This window comes from Juglans regia, chromosome 7 (genome assembly GCF_001411555.2).
Source record: "Juglans regia cultivar Chandler chromosome 7, Walnut 2.0, whole genome shotgun sequence".
In the NCBI taxonomy this organism is placed as follows: Eukaryota; Viridiplantae; Streptophyta; class Magnoliopsida; order Fagales; family Juglandaceae; genus Juglans; species Juglans regia.
Window position 1 is genome coordinate 35561847 of NC_049907.1, and position 20409 is coordinate 35582255.

General features: G+C 40.8%; 2 protein-coding genes across 5 annotated transcripts; both read right to left on the reverse strand.

Annotated features, from left to right (window-relative positions):
* Nucleotides 1-9298: 9298 nt before the first annotated feature.
* On the reverse strand, nucleotides 9299-10772 carry LOC108995053 (peptide methionine sulfoxide reductase B5-like). Its single transcript, XM_018970538.2, has 3 exons — nucleotides 10490-10772; nucleotides 9791-9947; nucleotides 9299-9706 (listed from the first exon to the last, which is right to left on the reverse strand). The coding sequence occupies exons 1-3, from the start codon at nucleotides 10669-10671 to the stop codon at nucleotides 9542-9544; spliced, it is 504 nt and encodes a 167-aa protein (XP_018826083.2). The 5' UTR covers nucleotides 10672-10772; the 3' UTR covers nucleotides 9299-9541.
* A 1180-nt stretch (nucleotides 10773-11952) lies between these two features.
* LOC108995052 (probable protein phosphatase 2C 35) lies at nucleotides 11953-17510 on the reverse strand. 4 transcript variants are annotated; one of them, XM_018970535.2, is made up of 5 exons: nucleotides 15215-17510; nucleotides 13584-13704; nucleotides 12950-13149; nucleotides 12763-12823; nucleotides 11953-12390 (listed from the first exon to the last, which is right to left on the reverse strand). In XM_018970535.2, the coding sequence occupies exons 1-4, from the start codon at nucleotides 16130-16132 to the stop codon at nucleotides 12821-12823; spliced, it is 1242 nt and encodes a 413-aa protein (XP_018826080.1). In that variant the 5' UTR covers nucleotides 16133-17510; the 3' UTR covers nucleotides 11953-12390; nucleotides 12763-12820. The 4 variants fall into 4 exon arrangements, with proteins under 4 accessions (XP_018826080.1, XP_018826078.1, XP_018826079.1 ...); XM_018970533.2 differs by having other exon boundaries at nucleotides 12950-13168; nucleotides 13573-13704; XM_018970534.2 differs by having other exon boundaries at nucleotides 11953-12393; nucleotides 12950-13168; nucleotides 13573-13704.
* Between the last annotated feature and the right edge of the window lie 2899 nt (nucleotides 17511-20409).

The following is a 20409-nucleotide window of genomic DNA, read 5'->3' on the forward strand; positions in this document are numbered from 1 at the left end:
TAAAATAGTTGATCTTAGGTATGAGGATACTCTCTCTGATCCCTAGACTCTTTTGTTTATTTATTACACTCCAAGAATATTTACTAACTTTGACATCAGAGGTTCCTCGACCCCAAGGCCGCCCTCTCAAAGCCGCAGTATTTTCTACCTTGTGCAGGGTTCGTTTTTGAAGACTAGAGTTGTTGGAGCTTGACCCAAAGGTGTGCAAAACACGATGTTAACAATGGCGTTATCTGTGGAATTGTAATAAATCTTACTTGGCCTTCTCATGCCTGCGACAAACCGTTCCGAACAACTTAGGAGGAATATGGGAGACGCCATGGAAGCAAAGTTGAAAACCATGGAGGTGGGTGACGAAACTAACTTGAGAAGTGGAAACACTCCGCAAAGAGAATGCGGAACTCAAAAGACCCTAATGAGAGCAACATGGCTGGGAGGCTAGTGACACTGAGCATTAAGGGTCCCGAAACACAACGTTAACAATGGCGCTGTCTAGAAACACATGCAGGATGAACTTCGCATCCTCAAGGGGAAGTAAGAGGAAATAGCACGGAAAGTGGGTACATCGTCAACGATAGACCAGTTGCTCACAAGCATAGGTTTATCCTATACATAAGAAGTGATGGTGTTTCCTTTACCACCGAAGTTCAGGGTCCTCGCTATGAAGATGTATGACGGAGGAAATGATCATCTTGAGCACCTGAAAACTTTTAGGGCTCATATGACGCTGCATGACTTTCTCGGAAAAATTGCTTGTAGGGCGTTTCCACTGACCCTGAAGGGGTCAGCGCGTGTATGGTTTGGGTCATTAGCACCGAAATCAGTGGACAGCTTGGACAAGCTAGCCCGACTGTTCTTGACCCAATTCATGTTCAGTCAAAGAAGGCAACGCCCGACTGCGTACCTCCTCACTATCAAACAAACGGAGAACGAGAGTTTGAAGTCCTACTTGGCCCGATTCAACAAGGAGCACATGACCACTGACTACCAAGACGAGAAGATAACCTTGGCAGCGCTCTTGGGAGGTGTCTAGGCGCGCTCCCAGTTTATGGCAGAGCTAGCCAGACGAACTCCAACGACATTGTTAAAATTCATAGACCAGACCGACAACTTCATCAACGCAGAAGACACTCTCTGAGCGTTGACTGAGCCGCGAAGGAAGGAAGTGGAGCGCGAGAAAAGGAAGGAGAAGACCCCAACTAAGGTCAAGCCCCATGAGAAAGGGAAAAGGGGCTCCCAGGAGAAATGACGAGAGGAAGTCCCAGCAAAGAGACCCGAACCACGGTACGACCAACCCACGTTCACCATTCAAAAGAAGGATGACAGGGTACTGTCGGTCCACCTCACACAACACTGAATATTGTTTCACCCCGGGAGGAAGGAAGAAATATGCAGAACAGCATAGGAGCCACCACTCCCCGGCCAGAAGACAAGGGCAAGAGTAGAGGGAAAGGAATCGGGACCAAGGTGACCGGCACAGACGGACAAAGAGCCCTTAACGACTAGCGATAAGGGGGCCACCGCCAGATCGCCCCTATTCGCCACCAAGGCAGCATCCCCCCATTTAGGAGATTCGAACCACAACAGGAGGGTTCGCAGGAGGGGGTATCACCTCGTCAGGAAGGAAAGCTCATGTCAGGCGGGCCCGATACTAAGAGATATACTCAGCAGAGTTCCATCCCACCAAACAATGAAAGGGTGACCCCACTCCAGTAACCTTGTTCACAGAGGCTGATGAAGAAGGGGTTTTGTAACCCCCATGACGACGCCCTAATGGCCTCAATGCTCGTCGCAAACTTCGCCACCCATAGAATCCTCATCGACAACGAGTTCTCCGTGGACATCCTGTTCTAGGAAGCCTTCGTCAAGAAGGGTATTGAGGCCTCCCAGTTGCTCCTACCCCCATTCCTTTAAAAGGTTTCTCCGAAAGCATTGTCTGGCCAGTGAGAACCATCAAGTTATCCATACTAGTGGGAAGTAGCCCTTGCACGACCCCTGTTATGGTTGACTTCCTGGTGGTAAAAACTTTACCGGCATACAACGCCATCATCGGGAGGCCCACCTTCAACAACTTAAGGTCCATCACGTCGACATAACACCTTAAAATGAAGTTCCCAACTCCTCAGGGAGTGAAGGAAGTTCGAGGGAAGCAGGTGTCGATGAGGGAATGCTACGTATGAGAGTTGAAGCAGAAAGATGAAGGGTCCACCTTGGACGGCACCAAATAGGGGTGCTACCCGCCCCTTAAGGGGCGGGGCCACCCCTATCCCGCTCTCGCATGTGCGGGGGTTGGGATTTTTCCCCCTGGCTCTGTCCCATCCATGCGGGGGAGGGTACCCTGTCCGTTGACGGGGGTGCGGGGGTGGACCTCCAACCATCCGCCCCCCGCCCCTTCTATCTCCACAACATTTTCACAATTTCACAACACATTCATTGAGCACAATCAAGCAATTCACAAAACCACATGCACAATCAAATCCTCTACAATTCACAATCTCATTCTCCTTCAATCCCATCCTCCAATCTCCATCCACAAATAAAAAAAAAATATATGGGGCGATTCATGAAAAGATTCGGGAGTGAGTCATTGAGCCCTACTTACATTCGCCCGGCCCTGAGGATGAGACGGCGATGGAAATCTGCAACAGCAACGGTGACTCGAGATGACGATGGTGATTGATGAGGTAAACGACGACTCGAGAATCGCAGAGAGAGAGAGAGAGAGAGAGGAGAAGATGAATCACGAGGAAGAAAAGAAACAGGGGCTAGGGGGCTTTTCGACTTGGTATTAACCCATAATCAAAACGTCGTCGTCGTTTTGATTATGGGCAGGGGTATTAAAAAAAATACCCAGGCACAAAACGACGTGCCTGGGTATTTCTTTTTATATAATATATATTATATACAAAACGGGGCTAGGTATATACGGGGCGGGGTTCCACCCCATCCCGCCTCCACCACCGAAGAAACTGTGGCAGGCCTCCATCTACAATTCGCCCTGCCAGTTCTAGGGGGAAGAGATGGTGTGCGGCTTTGGAGAAGAGGGGGCAACGACCTCCCTAGACTGGGATTTTGAGTCCCTTAAATTTTGTAGTGTCACTTCACCGAGCTTGTACATTCATTTTTTATTTAATAAAATGTAACTTTTCAGGACAATGCAAAACATCAGCTACACGCTCTCATATTATCAACAAAGCACCAACAATAAAAAACGCGGCTAACAAAATCTACGGCGGCAAGGTCATCAATAACTTACCTCCCCGTGGGGCACCGTAGGAAAATGTAGGCCTAAGGGTTGCCTTATCCCTCCCGCGGCGAAGTGCGAGTCAGCCAATGGCGGCCCGAAGATAAAATTTACCTTTCTTGTGGACGTCAACAGGCAAGTGTGGGTCCAGTTACAAACTGTCTGAAAACTTACCTCCCTGCAGGACACTATAGGGAAATATCGGTCCAAGGATGACCTTATCCCTCTCGTAGAGGAGAGCGGGACAGGCCCCACGGCCCTCTCGAATAAATTATCATGACCTTTGTCGCAATGAAGAGTAGAATCATCACCAACCTGACCTAACACTTACCTTTCCTGTGATATCAACGCGCAGGAACGGGTCCAGTAACAGACTGTCCAAACAACGTACCTCATTACGTGACTTAATAGGGAAATGTTGGCCTTAAGTCGATCTCATTCCTTTTGCAAATGAGAGTGGGTCCTGCCTTCAAGGCAGCCCGAAAAACTGACTCCGACTCCTATCACAATGAAGAACGGTCATTCTGTGGGGTACCATATGGAAAGGTAGGCTTTAAGGTTGTCTTGTCCCTCCTGCGATGAAGTGTAGGTTAGTTCTCAGCTACCCGACATCAGAAAAATATACCTTCATTGTAAGTGTCAACATGCGGGTAACAAACTACATGAAAAACTTACCTCCCCATGGGATACAAGGGAAATGTAGGTTCTAAAAGTTGCCTTGTCGTCCCCGCGGAGGAGAGCGGGTTTAGCCCTTATGGCAACTTGAAAACTTACCCCGTTCTCCACTACGAGTGAAGAGTGGGGCTAGCACCAGCATGGCTCAAAGTGTTACATTTCCATGTGATGTCAACAAGCCGGAGTGGGTTCAGTAACAGATTGTCCGAACAACTTACCACCCTGCGGGACTCAACAGGAGAAGATCGGCCTAAAGGCAGCCTTATCGCTCCTGCAGAGGAGAGCGGGCTCCGTCTTCGAGGTGACTTGAAGAAATTACCTTGACTCCTATCACGGTGAAAGAGCAGACTGCCCCAATGGTAGCCTGGAGAAGTTACCTCTTTGGAGAACCAAAAAGGGGTGGGTTAACTTGAGGTAGCCTGACTCCTTCCCAATGGAGTGCGAGTTTGAGTCTCACGATTGCCCGAAAAAAGAAGAATTTACAGAAATGAAGTAAAGTACTTCAAAAAGGCCTCATAAGGCATCAACAAGCAAGAAATAAAGTGAGGTCGTAACCTCTCCAAATACCAAGGCAAAAAATACAAGCAAGAACAACAACGACGAGCAACAGAACAAATGCAGAACAAAAAAATGGGGAAATGCAGCGAGAAAAATGTGAAAACCATACAACTGGGTATACAAATCATTTTTATTAATTATGCAGGATTATAAGGAACAAATTATAACATAAGGCCATAAAGCTACAAGGAAGAAAAAAAAAAACTTGATGAGAAAGAATATAAGAAATAAGTTACATCATAAAGCCGCATAAGACCGCACTGGCTCCAAGGAGGAGAAGTGTTCAAGTGCCCAAAACGGTCAGAGACAATCTGAAAGATCTCGAAGACCTCACTGTTCTCGGACCCATCTGAAACAGGGGACAAGCAGTTCTTGAAGCAACGACGAATTTAGCGCCAAGAATCAGAATATCTCAGAGTTAACTTTTATGTTAAGAACGGCTTATTGGAAAAAAGCCCTTCTCGACTGCAACCAAGCAGGCTGCGAGTTCGGTGCAAGTAGCGAGTGAGGAGAAGAGTTTTGAAGTCAAGCCCCATAAGCAAAAGGGCGAGAATGAGGAAGTACAATAAGCGAAAGGGCAAGAACGGGAACAAAGGGTCCAGGACCCCAACAACGAAGGATTGGTAGTTCACCCTCCAATGCTCAGACCTCCACAGCCAACAGCGGCCTGAGCACCACTAGAGGACCTGTCATCCACTAGGGTGTGAAGGATCCATCAGGGCCCTAAAATACAAAAAAACAAAACAAAGAAAGTTCGAAAGAAAAGCAAAGGAAATCAAAAGAATTAGAAACTTGAGTAGCAAAGCAAGAGTCATAGAGAAAGGCAGAAGTGAGTATAATGGAATTTCTAAATGGGAGAAAGGTCCTTATATAGGCAGGGTGGACGCTTGGCCTGCCAAGGCGTCATAACTCCATGAATCACCAAAAGTCGCCATGTGTTCCCCCCAGAGAACCAGAATCCCTTGATTATCGCAACCGCTACAGAACGTATATGTTGATACAATGTGCGAGTTAATGCTAGTAAATAATGGAGCCATAACGCAGAAATTGAAGAGATGCCATTTAATACGGAAATGTAACTGGCACTGGGCTGCCACATATGTAAAATACAAATGGTCACTCAGCATGCGACCAGGTAAGCTAGGAACTTGATGGGACACAAATGAAGGAGGAGACAAGAGGAATTCTTCCCGGACACGTCTAGAAAGAATTAACGGGATAACTATAAGGGATTTATTCCCATTGCTCGGAACTTGTTGGGTTTCTAACCATTACCCAGCCCAAGGATGCTGAATAATCAACAAGACAAGTCAACCTAAAAATTCGCGGCCGCTTTCAGAACCCAGAAATTTGCACAAAGTACAAAAAAAAAAATGGAAGCTGAAATAAAAATGAAGAGCAAGGAAGGAATGGAAAAATCAAACAATAGTGAGCAAAATTCAGTTGCAACAACTAAAATGCCCCAGTTTGTCTCTTAAAAACTACTGTAAATTCTGTTTTACTAATGCAATTATTTCCTGTGATGCGAAAATCGACTAATTTCAATTAACAAAGTCAACCCCATTAAACAGGAACCACATCAACAATTTACCTCCATGTGAGACAAAAAAGGGAAAGGTAGGCATGCGAGGTCGTCGTATCCCTCTTGAGGAGTGCAGGTTGGCCCTTGGCTACCCTAAAATATAATCTTCATCAGCAGAATCTCCATCAATAGAATCTTTAACAACGAAATCTTCACCGAAGGAATATTCACTAAAAAAAACTAACACTCTGACTATGCAGGAAAAAACAAAAGAAAAGAGAAAAGAAAAAGCGAAGGAAGCCAACGAGGTAGGCCAAGAAAACTTCAAAGGAATGGCCAGACACGGCCTCCCAAATAACGGTTAAAACGACAGTCTTATTCCGGAGCAGCCATCCACAGAAGATAAATAAGCGCAACGTGACCGGCCAGCAAGGTAGGTAGGGGCTCTACGAACCCCTTTACCTCGGCTCCCCAGGCCAGTCACACAACAACAAAAGAATAAAGAATAAAAAAGGCAAAGACGAAAGCATGGCAAACAAAGATATGTGCATTATTCAGTATATATGTGTGTACAAGCCACTGAGCAGCAAAATGCGGATACATGTGTAAAAAAAAAAAAGAGTACGACAAAACAAACAAAGACTTTAAGTCTCGGTTCCAAGAGCATCGGCCTCAGCTGCAATAAGAGCAAGGGTGATTGGCTCAGTGGTAGTAGGAGCGAGGTTGAGTGGCAGCAAGAACAAGGCTGGCCAGCGACATCCGGATGAAAGTTGCCTTCCAATGGATACTCAGGCAAGGTGAGTGGTTCGTCATGTGAACCCTCACTGATCGTATCACCTTTAGAACCGCCACCTTCGAGAGACTCAATCTGAACAAGAAAATCTACAGCAGGATTCACTGGACTCCCGAGGACAGCAACGTTTGGAGGAGATTTACCTCCTGTGTAATCTTCTGCCTCCGCACGGTTGCTGGAAGAAGCCTCTACCCCCTCATTGGCCACCTCGAGAGAGTGACTCCCGACGGCTGAACGAGAAAAAGAAGGAGGACATGAAGAAAAATATTGTCCCTCATCAGGAGTGGAAGACCCGAAAATACTTTGGAGGAGGGTGCCCATCTCGACCTCACCCCCGGGCGCGTCACCGATCTCTACCGGAAAAGGCAACACAGAAAAACTACTCACTGGTTCGCCCGCTTAAACCGGCATTGCGACCACCACAGTAATCGGGTGGCTGGCCTCTAAAGTAGCCAGTTTCTGCAGTGAAGGGTCCTGAACCCTGGGAAGTGGTATGTCCTCAGCCTGAACGCTCTCCCGACAGACTTTCTTCCCCTTATCCGATGGAGGAAGGTTCGAGAAACGTTTCCGAAGCAGAGCAACTTGTGGCCGCATAGCAACCGACCTATCTTCAAAAGGAATGTGTCCCAGGGGAGGCAGAGAACTCCTTAGACTCTCCTAAGAAAGAAGGACCTCGGAATGAACACTGTCAGGATGGTTTTGCACCCATTCCTGCACTATTGCAAGACGCTTCGCTTCATAAGGAGTGGTCGTCAGACGCACAACCTTATCTTTCGAAATTTTTTCCCAGTCTGTCCGTATGGGAAGCTCTCGGCGGTTCACCTAGCCTACTGAAAACTCTCGTCCACGGCTAGATACAAAGAAAAAATTGGGAGACCAATCATTTATTTGAATTGTTGGAATTTAGTTTAAAAGTATACGAAATACGACATTAATACTCACCATAAATACGGTGCTTTTGCTTTATGTAGTTGAATAACCATCTCTCATGTTCTGTAACTTAGTTGGTTAATGTTCTTCCGGAAATTCTTCAGGTGGTAAGATTGTCCCAAGCGCCTTAATTTTTCTCGGAATTAGGACTGTCTGTTAGATTGTAATTCAATTCAAAAGGCAATTTTTGGGGGAATTAATAAAAGATTGGTTAACTTCGACACACTTGAGTTCAGTACACTGACATGCTCTTGGTTTCCCGTATGCATTCATGATGGCATTTATTTGTTGTGGCGTTGTATTACTTGGCTTTTCCTTAGAACGTAAGACCTGAGAAAAAAGTCATGCCTATTAGCTCCCCAATTTCTACTTTTCGTGACAATAATAATGCTGGGGTTTAAATTAGGATGTCTATTTTAGATCTACTTCAGGGTGGGTATGCTGTCTACTTGAATGTGACATGATTATGAAGAAGACAATAAAGGTGGTTGTCGGGTATAAAGAATGATATAATTTTATGTCATCTGTTAAATTTATGTTATAGTAAAAATAATTTTTTTATCTAACAAAATAAATAAAATGACGTCAATTCGTTGAATTATTAATTTGGTTAAAGTAAATCTCTTGGAAAAAAGCTGAAGAATCCTCGGGAGTGATAGGTTTTGAGCGTTATCATTAGGAGGGAGAACGTGATACTGACAAATTCAGCTGTCACTAACTAAAATAAACGAGTGGCGCTAGAGCCACAGCTCCCAGCTACCGCTGGGAGCTACCGTTAATGATATTGTGAGTTTTATTTTTTTTGTATTTTTTTTTATATATTTTTTTAATATATTTAAATATTTTTAAAAAAATAAAAAAATTTATAATATTATTAAAAAATACTTACTTAATTATTAAGTAAAAAATAATAATAAAAAAAAATAAAAAAATAGAGCGATAAAAACTATTGATAAAACTTATTGGTAAGAGTAGTATTATTCAAAATAAATTGAGAGAACTTGCTCTCGTGCTTCTATGCCTGTGGGGTATATTTCAGCCTTTGGCTGTCACTACCGGCGTGCGATATGATCCAATGGGTAAAAAGGTTTGCAGCTTGTACTGGATATAGCCGAGTCCAATGAAAGAAAGAGCTGCTGGCCACATCTTTCAGACAAAGCAAACAATTTGCATCAACTTATTTTCTTCCACTAAGGTTGTTGTGAGGACTGGAGAGGTGAAGGCAAAGATATGGTCGGATCAGATGATAGAATATCCGATTAATGGGCCACTCAACGCCCCCCTCTTTGAGTGAGAGAGAGAGAGAACTCCACTGGTCTCTACTCGCCAACAGTCTTGTTGGGTTCAAATTCAGGATGTTTTTGTTACACGAAGGCTTCTGGGCTGATCCTTTCTATCTCTTAATACCTAATGAAAACTTTGCTATCGCAAATACTAGAAATGCTAGTCTCCTCACATACCCCCCCTCCCCATGTGAAGTTTCAAGTAAGTAAATGACCCATTCAGGAAAGTAGCCTTCTACTTTAAGTTCTCAATGTTTCTTCCTACTGAAACGAAAGAAAGAGATTGGACATGGTGGATACAAGTATATATGCGATTCCACAAAGAATTTGGGAAGAGTTTCATATGGCCATTTCTTAAACTTACTAACAAAGCCACGTGATAACACAAACCAAAGGTTTTATTAGCACAGACGTCAGAGTCATTCCATCACTCGCAGTCCACCATATTGGCCTTCCTAGGAGGCATAAACCACACTAACCACAAGATTGTACACAGGAGGATGCAGGTTCTTGGAAAATGACAACATCGGAAGACTTCATAGTGAAGGAGTAGAGTTTGCAGGAGCAAACTTGATGGAAACACTATTGACACAGTGGCGTTCATCTGTGGGAGTTTTGAATCCCTCCCCCTTGAAAACATGGCCCAAGTGCCCCCCACAAGCTGTGCATGTGATCTCAGTTCTCCTTCCATCTGGGTCCGGCTGCAAAGTTTTTCTATGAATGATTAACTTCAATAACAATTGATTTACAGTAACAAACACAACAACAATGTGTAATAGACTCACAGTGCGAGTTATGGCTCCAGGGAATCCCTCATAGAAAGCAGGCCAACCACATCCAGAATTAAATTTGGTTGTGGATTTATAGAGTGGTGTTCCACAACCAGCACAGCTGTAAATCCCTTCCTCGAAGAACTTATCATATTCCCCAGTTCCTTTTAGCCTGTTAATTATCAAATGTCAATAGAACTACAGCCGAGACTTGTCTGAAACTGTTTCGATTTAGGCATATTAGTATGGCAAGAGACAACTCATCTGAAACTGCATGACTCAATGAAATGTGAGCATGTTTGCAGGCAAACATTTTGCTGGAATCACAAGTCACACCCATATGCATGTCTCATCAGCAGCCAAAAATTACCTTTGGATGCTATATACTTAATTATAGAACACAACAAACTGAAGAAGCCTTAAATCTACTAAAGGTAAAAAAAAGTAGAGAAACTCTCTGAAAATGGTATTGATTTAGAGTTCTCTAATTGGAAGTCGGTGTGCAAAGACACCCTCCAACAGCCCACAATCAAAAGACACAGACGAAAGCCTAAATTGAAATCGGAGAGAAAAAGCAAAATCAGCCGCTTCAGCAGAAGGAGAAATCGATCATACATCCAAAAACGCCGAGTACACATCAAAGCAAGGATTGTATTCCTCAATATAACCAAACAGCAATCCATCAAAACATTCAAAAAAGGCGCAGGGAATTACTCTGTCCCTTTGTTTCGAAGAATCCGAAATTGCTCGGGAGAGAGAACAGCCCTCCACTCCTCCTCTGTTTTCTGAACCGAACCCGGTGCAGCCATTCCAACCAACTCTGCTACTATCACAGCCAGACAAATGAGCTGCCACTCTTTGACCCTTCGATTCGAACGACCCGATTTGTAAATCATTTTTTTTTTTGGGGAAAATGAACATGGACGGGAAAGCGAGAAGAAGGGAAGTACCTAGGAGGAAGAGTATACGTGGCGTATACGGAGTTGTCCGATGCGTGGAGAGATCCCCTGTTGCGAGAACTTGACCGGCTTAAATTATTATCTTAACAACAATATAAATAATTAAATTTATATACTTTCATCGGTTTAAATTTTCAAGACAGTCATAAATTTTACATGATATTAAAATAAAGATCTTGAATTTAAAACTGAACTTTACATTTTATCTTATTAATTAAATATTCTACTTATCTACTTATTAAAAAAATTTTAAAATAATACAAATAATTAAATCTACATCTTTCTTGATTTTATACTCATATCACAAACGATCTAGACTGATTATCTTTGTGGGTGCAAAAGGAAAGTAATATTTTTGAGGTGCACATTAACTATTGTGTGACTGTCATTATGATAACTTAGGGTGTAAATTAAAAAAAAAAAAAAAAAAAAACACAAAACAAAGAAAGTAGTTTTGGGGCGCAAAATATGCTCTCGAAGCTCATTCATGCCTTCCAGATTTGGTGGAAATCAGACCTGCTGCTTGTCTAGTTAAGGATACGGAATTTGATAACCCAGATTTGGTGCTAAGTGCAGTTCTGTTCCTTGTATCTCCAAGACCTTCTAATGCCAATACCTTTTAGTACTTGCCTGCCCCCCCCCCCCCAACCCCCTTTTTTTTTATCTTAAGTTGCTCAAACAAGGAAGAGACTTCAGGTTCTTCATCTATTACCGTACTGTTCTAAACTGACTTAGATTTTCCGCATGATGTTGGTGTGTCATGCTGCTCCTCAAATTTCAGGGGTTGATGGTAGTTTTTTCCTTTAACAGATAAATCATCCATAACTTTATAAAATTACTTACCATGGCTGCAGCCCCGCGTCATTGGTGGTGGCAGTCAGCCACGGCATTTACAACCTGCCTGCCCTTTTTTCCATGGACAATTCTTTCATCTCCTGTGAAGTGTGAACAATAAGGATGGCATTGGCAATGTTCCCAACAGGAGGGGGCAGCACCATCATGAAACAGTTGCCCTTCCAATGAATGAGTGATTGGTTTTGCACTTCGGCTCTAAGTAGTATTAGAAGAGGACTCAGGTTGCTGCTCCCAAACGAAAAAACATGTAGAACCCTGAACTACAAGGTTTTGTCTAACAAATGGAAATATTAAGTGAACAAAAGTAGAAGGCCCATGATAACAGTTTCATACCACTGCATAATTATTGAATCAACTGCAACATTATTGAAAGAAAAGCTACATTCCATGACATGACAAGTTCAAATCTTCTAACTAGATTATACAAAAGATCGAGTAGCATCAAAATTAACAAGTATCCTCTACAATTTGCAGCCGTTGGAATTCAGATTCCATGCATAAATTATGGAATATCCTGAAGGGTCTGCATGCATAAATGTTTTAAGATTACAAAGGATCATAGACATAACCTCCTTGAATATATGCGAATTTTCCTACCAATTCTTCATATTGTGTGGTTAGCAGGTGAGACTACAACTGGAGGGAGAGAATCTTGTTCTCCTGAGGAATTATCGCTTGGTTAGAAATGGTTTTATCAGTATTGCAAAGAACCTGTCGCCTGGAGATTAGTGACCAAGTATATCCTATTATGTGTAGAGCAAATTACTTCTGCTGCCGGTAGAATGCACAGTAGCCTACATCCTGCTACCAGCCAAAAAGAAAAAGAAAATAGATTTAACAAGTAAATTAATGCTTTAACTGAATGCAATTTCTTTGAAAATAGATTTTTTTTTTTTTATATATATATATATATAACAAGAGTATGCCAGGCTATTTGCTCCGACTAATCACATGGACCCATGCAGTCCCCCCTGTCCCACATGCATCGAGCAATTACCGGACCATGGCAGACTCTGGGTGGCCCCAATTTGAAAATTGATTGATTGTAGCAAATTTGAGACCACAAAGAAATAATAGAAATAAAATAAAAATTTATGTCCTTCATAGAGGTTTTTTTTTTTTTAAGTTTCCTTCAGGGACTTAAAACCAATAAGTAATGAGAGAGATTGACACCTCTAAAGCAAAATGACAAGGAGGTGTGACGCAGCTTCCTGAAGGCCATTGAAGCTAATCACTGCAGTAGAGAGAGAGAGAGAGAGAATACTCAGGTACTAATAGACACACACATCTGTATGTATGAATGTGCATGTATATGTATACATGTCATAAAATGATAGAAAACAGGGACTGAGAGACCCACCTGTTCTGATGGCCACTCATGTTTTGGAGATGGAACAATGATAGCCGGGCTTCGATTAGTTGAAACCACATGCTGGCAAGGGTGTAGGTCTGAGAAGTCACTTCTTACTGAATGGTAAAGCTCTGAGCCACTGGTAAAGGATACCTCAGAAGTTCCTCTATTGAACCTCATTGGCCTAATATTGGTTGCACTTGGTCCATCTGTAGTACCAGCACCTGACTATTGTAATTACATTCTAAATTAGGTAAGCAAACCAATCAATGAAATGATCAGCTATTTTTTCCATCATACAAGTGGGCAGAGGAAAATTGAGCGAGAGAACAGAGAGAGGGTTAGAAAAAACTTATTTCCTTCACATGGAAGTGCATGCGTAATGTGTTCCCACATAATGCATGTAATTTACAAATTTTTTCAACCAAGATTTCCTCTCAAACTGCAACCAAGGGAAAAGTGTGTATGATACCCTTGATCATTCTTACCACCTACTACTATTGCAACAACAAGAATTTTATTTTTTTGATAAGCAATTATACAAATTTAACACAAACTAAAAGCAGGAAATTCAGCCTAGATAGGGTAGCAAAATGTGCGGGTCATAAAGGAAGATTTAATTAAAACCATACATTAGAAAAACCTTTGATATGAACAATGATGATTGTAATATCATCTGTCCGGTTTTCGTGTTCCATCCATATTTTGTACGATTCTCTGGCAATGGCAGCACATGCATCTCGGGGATCTGTATAACTTGCCACCTATATCAAGAAAGACATCAGAAAACTTGTTAAGGGAAAAAATGGTAGGCCTGAAAGTAATGGAAAACCAGAAAAAATCTGATATTTAAGGGAGTATGGCATAACAAAAAACGACTAAATTCAACCAACCAAATATATAACATATTTGATGCTGAGAAGATGAGAAATGGAAACAGGTTTCAATCATGCATTCCTTATAAAATAAAAGAAATAACCAGTATTGACAGGACTACATAAAATGATAACTTGGCCAGTAATACTCTTAACTGATTTGAATTTAAGATCCAAAGGTGTTTAGGAATAAGTAGAAAACAGGTATCAATGTATCCCCAAGGGCCCTCAGATGTACAAAGTTATCCGGTATAACAAATGGGCACAAGTAGGAAACTATTTTTTTTCCTCAAGCACTCTTTAGAGATTGTGCGCAGGTTAAGAGAAAGCTAGTGTTTAAGGGTAGCAGAGACAACTGATAAGCAGAAAGGTCCACAAGAAGGTTGAGCCATTTTCCAGTGAAGAATTTGAAACACTGAAGAGTTCTCAGTGCTTTCATTCTCAATAGCATGGAAAGATGATTGACTTATCTATGAGGTATATAAAAATTGTAAAAACGAAAGATTTTGGAAACAAGGAGCAGAGATGATATGAAAGGTCTCAAGTAACATTAACTTGTGATTGGCATATAATAACACATGGCACTAGTTAACAAAGGTATTATTTCCAATTGAGCAGCAGACTTTATTCTAGAAGCTTCTACATAAAACCAATTTAGTCCATTTTTTTTTTTCAAAGTCAGAGTAGGTGTAATATTTAAAACAAATGACAATATTTAAATTGATCAAGTCGTTGACCCCAACTAAATGAAAAAAATTCACTTTTCAGTTGTGATGATTCCATCTAGAAGATGGGTGTGATCCTATCTACACAGGAATCCATTGCCCCCAAATGTGCACCTTCTAACAAACCTTATACACGATAAATGATAAAAAGAGACACAGAACACTACTGCTATGCTAGATAGATGTGGTCTAATTCAGAAATACTATCAATAATAATAAAAAATAGCACCTAAACTAACAATTCTTAAGCTTTAGATCATACCATCAAGAGAATTCATGAACTATCAGTTCAGAGATACTAGCTAGGGCAATCTTTAAAACAATTTTATTGTTGGTTGCGATTTTGGTTTACTCTTACATCACAAAAGTATAAGTGGAGCATATAGTACTACTGAATGTGCAACTTAGGGAGACCACAAGAAGTAAATTTGGAGAGCAGACTAAAAAACCATGTAGATAAAGCATGTGTGCATTTATATGCAGAGGTATGGGTACTAAGAACTTAATGTGTCATGTAGTTCCACAAACAGGAATTGACACACCAGACAAAATTAAGCAATAAGAAAGTCAAGTATAAGTCTCATTGACCAAAAAATTAAATAATAACCACTAAGGTGGAAAAACATATGAGGGTAATTGTTTAAGCCGTTCTAGAATTTGGTCGTGAGTAATACCATATTAACAACTGCTTGGCTCGAGAGGAACTCAAAAACCCCATCGCTTGCAACAACAAAGAAAAGATGATTGGCTGTAAGCTGAACCATCAACACTTCAGGAACAGCCACCACACCAATCTTCTCAGCCGTACTATCTCCTACGCTCCTAGTAAACGCAGTTCCTGGATACATCCCATTCTGAACCCACAACCTTGGAGGATCGCCGCCTTGAGACTCTTCATTGCCCCACGACTGAATATTTGGATCCTTAAACCCCTCCACTTGATCAACACTCAAAACCCTGGCCCCGCATTGCTTCACTCTCTCATACTCATCTTTCCTAAATGGCGTCTGATCATTGGATAGGTCCTCGGCTCTGATTCGATTCCCCTCTTGCACCGCAATCACAGCCCTGGAATCGCCCACATTCGCCACGAAAAGTGTATCCCCAACAACAAGCACCGTAATCGCGGTTGTACCACTCATTGAATCCTCAATGTCGCTCTTATGTAACTCATAATTAGTGGTCAGAAATGCAGAGTTAAAAGCTTTAACAGGGTCATCCGAGAATGAAGGGTCATTAGCCAGTATTTCTACCAACCTATCCTTGACAAAATTCGAACACTGTGCGCCAAATTGACCGTGCCCATCAAATACACCAAAGAAATGGATATTTGGGTTACCTTGAATCTGTGTCCTAATGCATAAATTGTCTTGGTTTTCTTTATCCGGCGAGTCCGGGTAGTAACCACGCTGCGTGTGAACCGAGTACTCCAAATGAAAATTGTGGGAAGGAACAGGAATAGACTCCAGGGATCTCTGTGTGAGTACGTGTATACCTTGCACATTGTACGGACCCGATTCGCGGTAGTCTCGGGAATCGCCATCTGATGACTGTGGGTACCGGCCACAGCATTTGCCGTTGACGCAGCCCATGGTTTAAGAGGCGATTTTAAAGGACCAAAACCAAAAAACTCAAGTGTTCGAGAAAAGTCCTAGAAGAAACGGAGAGTGATTCGAACCGAAAGGCTGCAGATGCTTACTTCTTGGTCGAAAGGGTATAACGTGTACCCCTGAGCTTTGAAACAGTGGGTCTTGATGCAGTAATTTTGGGCAAAGCCCATGTTTGACGAAAGGAATTTTCGGAAAAACCTAGTAGCAAAACAACTGAAGGTAGATCATTTCTTGGAAAATTTTCTCTCAAGCAAACGACCGCTTAAGGAAGATACGAAGTCCGAGAACCCAATCTTCGAGAAAGCGCTACCAAGAAGCAATAAAAGTTTGAGACATTTTTGTACTGACAACTCAAGGGCTTTTCACTTGCACAAAGATAACGTGCTATGGGGAGGGGGTCCCAAAGAAAAACTCTTACCTTTTTCTTGGGTACAAGATCAGGGCTCAAGACAGAGCATCAAAAGGCGAAGAAGGTAAAAATAAAAAAAAAACCCTTGAACAGTCCAAAATCCCAATATGAAATCTCTGATGGCGAACAAAATGGGGATCTTTCAAGGAAGTGAAAGAGAAGATAGGTGTGCATGTGTGGGTTTTGTCTGCAAAAAGCCCGTGTTCCAAGAAAACATCGATCCTAACAAAAAGAGCAGTGGCAATTACCAAGATTTTATAGATAGAAGGGCAACAACCTGTGTAAGAATTTTGAAATTTCAAGATGAAACTCGATTCTCCTAAGAGATTCCTTTTAAGGTTACTGTACAGACTACAGGGTACACCGTGGAAAATGGGGTTATCTAATTCATTGTGGCTTTTCAATTTGAATCATTGAAGCTTTTACAGTTTAATAGTAAAGCATGGCAACTGGTGGTGACTTACCAAAGAAAGACCATTGTTCTGGACTACCGGTCATGCTACTGTTTGAAGAGGCTTTTTCTTTTTCTTTTGTTTGCCTTCTGGATCTTAATAGAACGACAGCTTGTGGATGGAAAAAAATTGAAAGCAGAATAATAAAATGCCACTTAGCATGAGTAGGTACTGTCTGCAGAAATTTCTTTGACATTGCTTTAGCATAGTGACAGCAGTGTGAACTATATCATTCGATATTGAAATGCTTTTTATTGCTCAATTATCTCGAAATGATTGACAGATTGGCACTCCTTTGTAGCAAACTACGAAGATTAAAACAAAATCAAATGGAAACAAACACAAGTGCATGAAAATTGTAGTTAATATATTCTAGCCGTGTTCAGGCATTTCATTTCATAATGTCAAAACTAAAAAATATTCCAAAATCGAGTGGGATCTAAGCCCTCCCTTTCATTGATGTCATCTCAACATAGATCAGGGAGGTTGCTTGTAGCTTTTAGCTTGTCTTCTGATCTATTTTGTAAGTTTGTTTTTCGTCTGAGCATAATAAAGAGTCGACAGATTCAGAGTGCAAAGAGGTGTCTCCAGAGCCTGGAAATGCTTTGTGGATAACATAGTTTTAACAGGGTAAGGGGACCATAACTCTGTCTCTCATGCCCCAAGTATCCTATCAGCTTAGTTTCATGTATTGCCTTCTCCCATCTAGTAGGTTTTAAATTCTACTTTCAAAAATTAATAAATCTATTCATCATTCTTTTTTTTATCATATCTCATGATGTGATATTAAATAATTAAATATTATATTTTATATTTTATTTAATTATTTAATATTATATTATGAAATTATAAAAAAAAAATAATGAATAGCATTACTCTTTAAATTTAAATATATCAGTTGCTTAAATGCAAGCTTGTTATTTTATATCTTTGGGATCAAACTAATTTAGTACTCTTCAATCTTTTTATTTATGAATCAAGTACTCAAACTTGAATTGGTATATCTTATTATCATCAATCAAGCTCAGTTTTTGTACTTTTCTGACCACTTTTTTTCCCTCTGCTGTATTTGTCCATCTGCTCCCATTTTTATTTTTTTTTTATCTTTTCGTTAGTTGTCACGTACATTTGAAAAGAGGAAATTAAATGATCCGCACGTGGGATGCAGGAGAATGGAAAAGGAAAAGTGGGGTCTGAAGGAAAGAAAAGAAATCAGTTTGTGGAATGGACTTGACGTAATTAATTATTTTTGTCGCTTGACACTCTCATGTAATTTTGGGAACTCGAACCGGCGTCTCATTGCATTTCGCCGGCAAGCAGGCAGGCAGGCAGGCTATACTCTTATCTACTTTGTCATTGCAGTACTGATCTCCGGCCGGGCCTCGTTTTCTGCTTGCAATATATATATATATATAAATTCGAACGTAGAGCTATTGTGTACGTATCACAATTCCAGTAATATTGGGTCTCACGCGGTACTCATTCTTTGGATCTGTCGTCTTCACCTCGAAAGCCACATAATTATCGGCCTCGTTAGAAGAAGAAAGTTCAGGATTTGAAGTTTTCAGTCACCAAGTCGCTGGTGCATGCAGTCGAATTCCCCTGTTTGTTATTTTTATCTGGAAACCGAAATTGGAAGCTGAGAGCAGGCGCTTTACTTCCCGGGCAGCGGGTACAAAGAGCCAGAGACTTGCACTGTTGAAGCGCGCGGAAGCAAGCCTTGGATGCGACCGAGCAAGAAAATAATTATGTTCTGATTGCTGCGTCCGAGAGGTATGCGCATGCAGAGGCTCAGAAACACCAAGATGCATGCTTTAATTACTGCGAATTGCGAACACAAAATTGCTAATTTCTGTTAATAAAAATTATTAGTTTCAGGATCAAATGTTATTCCAAAAAACTGTTCTCTTACACGTTAATTTAATTTTGAACATAGAGATAATTTTTTTTTATATTTTTTTTTAAAAGCTCAAAGAAAAAGCTCAAATTTCCTAAAAAAGGTGGGATGCTTTCCTTTGGCTTTCCTTAAGGTCATCCCAAGAAGTAGAAGTATGACGTAGGTTGCTTGCAGCTGTAAACCTGTCCTCTGATCTGTTTTGGAAGTTTCTTGTTAAAAGAGATCGACGCCATTTGAGTAGAAAAGCTTTGTAAAGGAACCAAACAGATGTCTCTTGACGTGTCTGGTGTCTCCAAGGGGTAAAATAAAAAATAAAAACAAATCTTAAAAATGCATTTATGGAGAGGCTTTCGAGCGTGGAAAATGCTTGGGCTCCGAGGGTGGGTTTGACAGTTTAGGGTGAGTTTGATTACTAAACTCATCTCAATTCATCTTAACTCATCATTATAATTTTTTTAAATTTTAATATAAAATATAATAAAAAATTCAACTTTTTTAAATTTTAAAATAATAATAATATTAAAAAATAATATTCTAACAATATTTTATCATCTCAACTTAACTCAACTCACTTCAACATCCAAACACAACTTTAATGGCCTTATCGAAAACTTTTTTTCGTGCTACACCCTCCGTCGTCCTTCCAGCTTTAATTAGATTGGGTAACATCAACTCAGGTTTGGGGTGAGATGAAAATTTTATGTTTTATTTTAATGTTTAAAATATTATATTTTAATATTATTATTTTATTGAGATTTAAAAAAGTTGAATTAGAATTTGAAAAAGTTAAATTTTTTATTATATTTTATATGTGGATTTGAAAAATATATAATGATGAGATGAGAATTTTATGTCTCATCCTGCCCCCAAACCTGCCCTAACACTCGGGACATCACGAAATTCTCGTCTAATTTTTTTTTTTAATATAGATGAGATGTCTACTTGAATTTTAACGAATAATTTTAAAAATAAATTACAAGTCAAAATTTATATTGATGGAATATGAATTTTTATTGAACTTGATATTTAGGTTAAATTCAATTAATATTTTATAGATCAAGTGGGACTTATTTTTTAGTTTTTGGCTTGACAAATTATGGAACAAGTTAGGCTAGTTTGGCATGTGAGTTGAGGCCCAATAGTATTTATAATATACTCGACCCATGAGAAGGATTTCGGACAAGGCATTTTTTTTTTTTTAACTGCTCTAACGGGCCCAATTTACGTTCTACAATATCCAAGTTGTGGGTCAAATATTTTCAAATGTGTCCAAAAAAGCCAAGCTGTGAGGAACCCACGTTCTGCACGTCTTCCATGCACGTTCTCCCTCTCATGTTTCTTCTCTAGGGTTTCCAACTTTATAGATATAAATAGGTATCCATAGATCCATATCTCACCTTCACGCACAGTCTAATCTCCTCTCATAGAGAAATCCTAGTTGTTCCTAGGGTTGCCGCACCATCATATGAGTGGTTCTCGCACTCTCTTCTCTACCGCAAGC

What these genes read in the sequence shown, in the direction of transcription:
- LOC108995052 (XM_018970533.2), bottom strand. Translation starts at nt 16,132, where the DNA reads ATGGGCTGCGTCAACGGCAAATGCTGTGGCCGGTACCCACAGTCATCA. An exon ending in GCCAAGCAGTTGTTAATATG is followed by an intron (nt 13,705 to 15,214) that starts GTATTACTCACG and finishes TTCTTGATATAG; the next exon opens with GTGGCAAGTTATACAGATCC. An exon ending in ATATCAAAGGTTTTTCTAAT is followed by an intron (nt 13,169 to 13,572) that starts GTATGGTTTTAA and finishes TAATTACAATAG; the next exon opens with TCAGGTGCTGGTACTACAGA.
- LOC108995053 (XM_018970538.2), bottom strand. Translation starts at nt 10,671, where the DNA reads ATGATTTACAAATCGGGTCGTTCGAATCGAAGGGTCAAAGAGTGGCAG. An exon ending in CTTCGAAACAAAGGGACAGA is followed by an intron (nt 9,948 to 10,489) that starts GTAATTCCCTGC and finishes GATAATTAACAG; the next exon opens with GCTAAAAGGAACTGGGGAAT. An exon ending in CTGGAGCCATAACTCGCACT is followed by an intron (nt 9,707 to 9,790) that starts GTGAGTCTATTA and finishes AAAACTTTGCAG; the next exon opens with CCGGACCCAGATGGAAGGAG.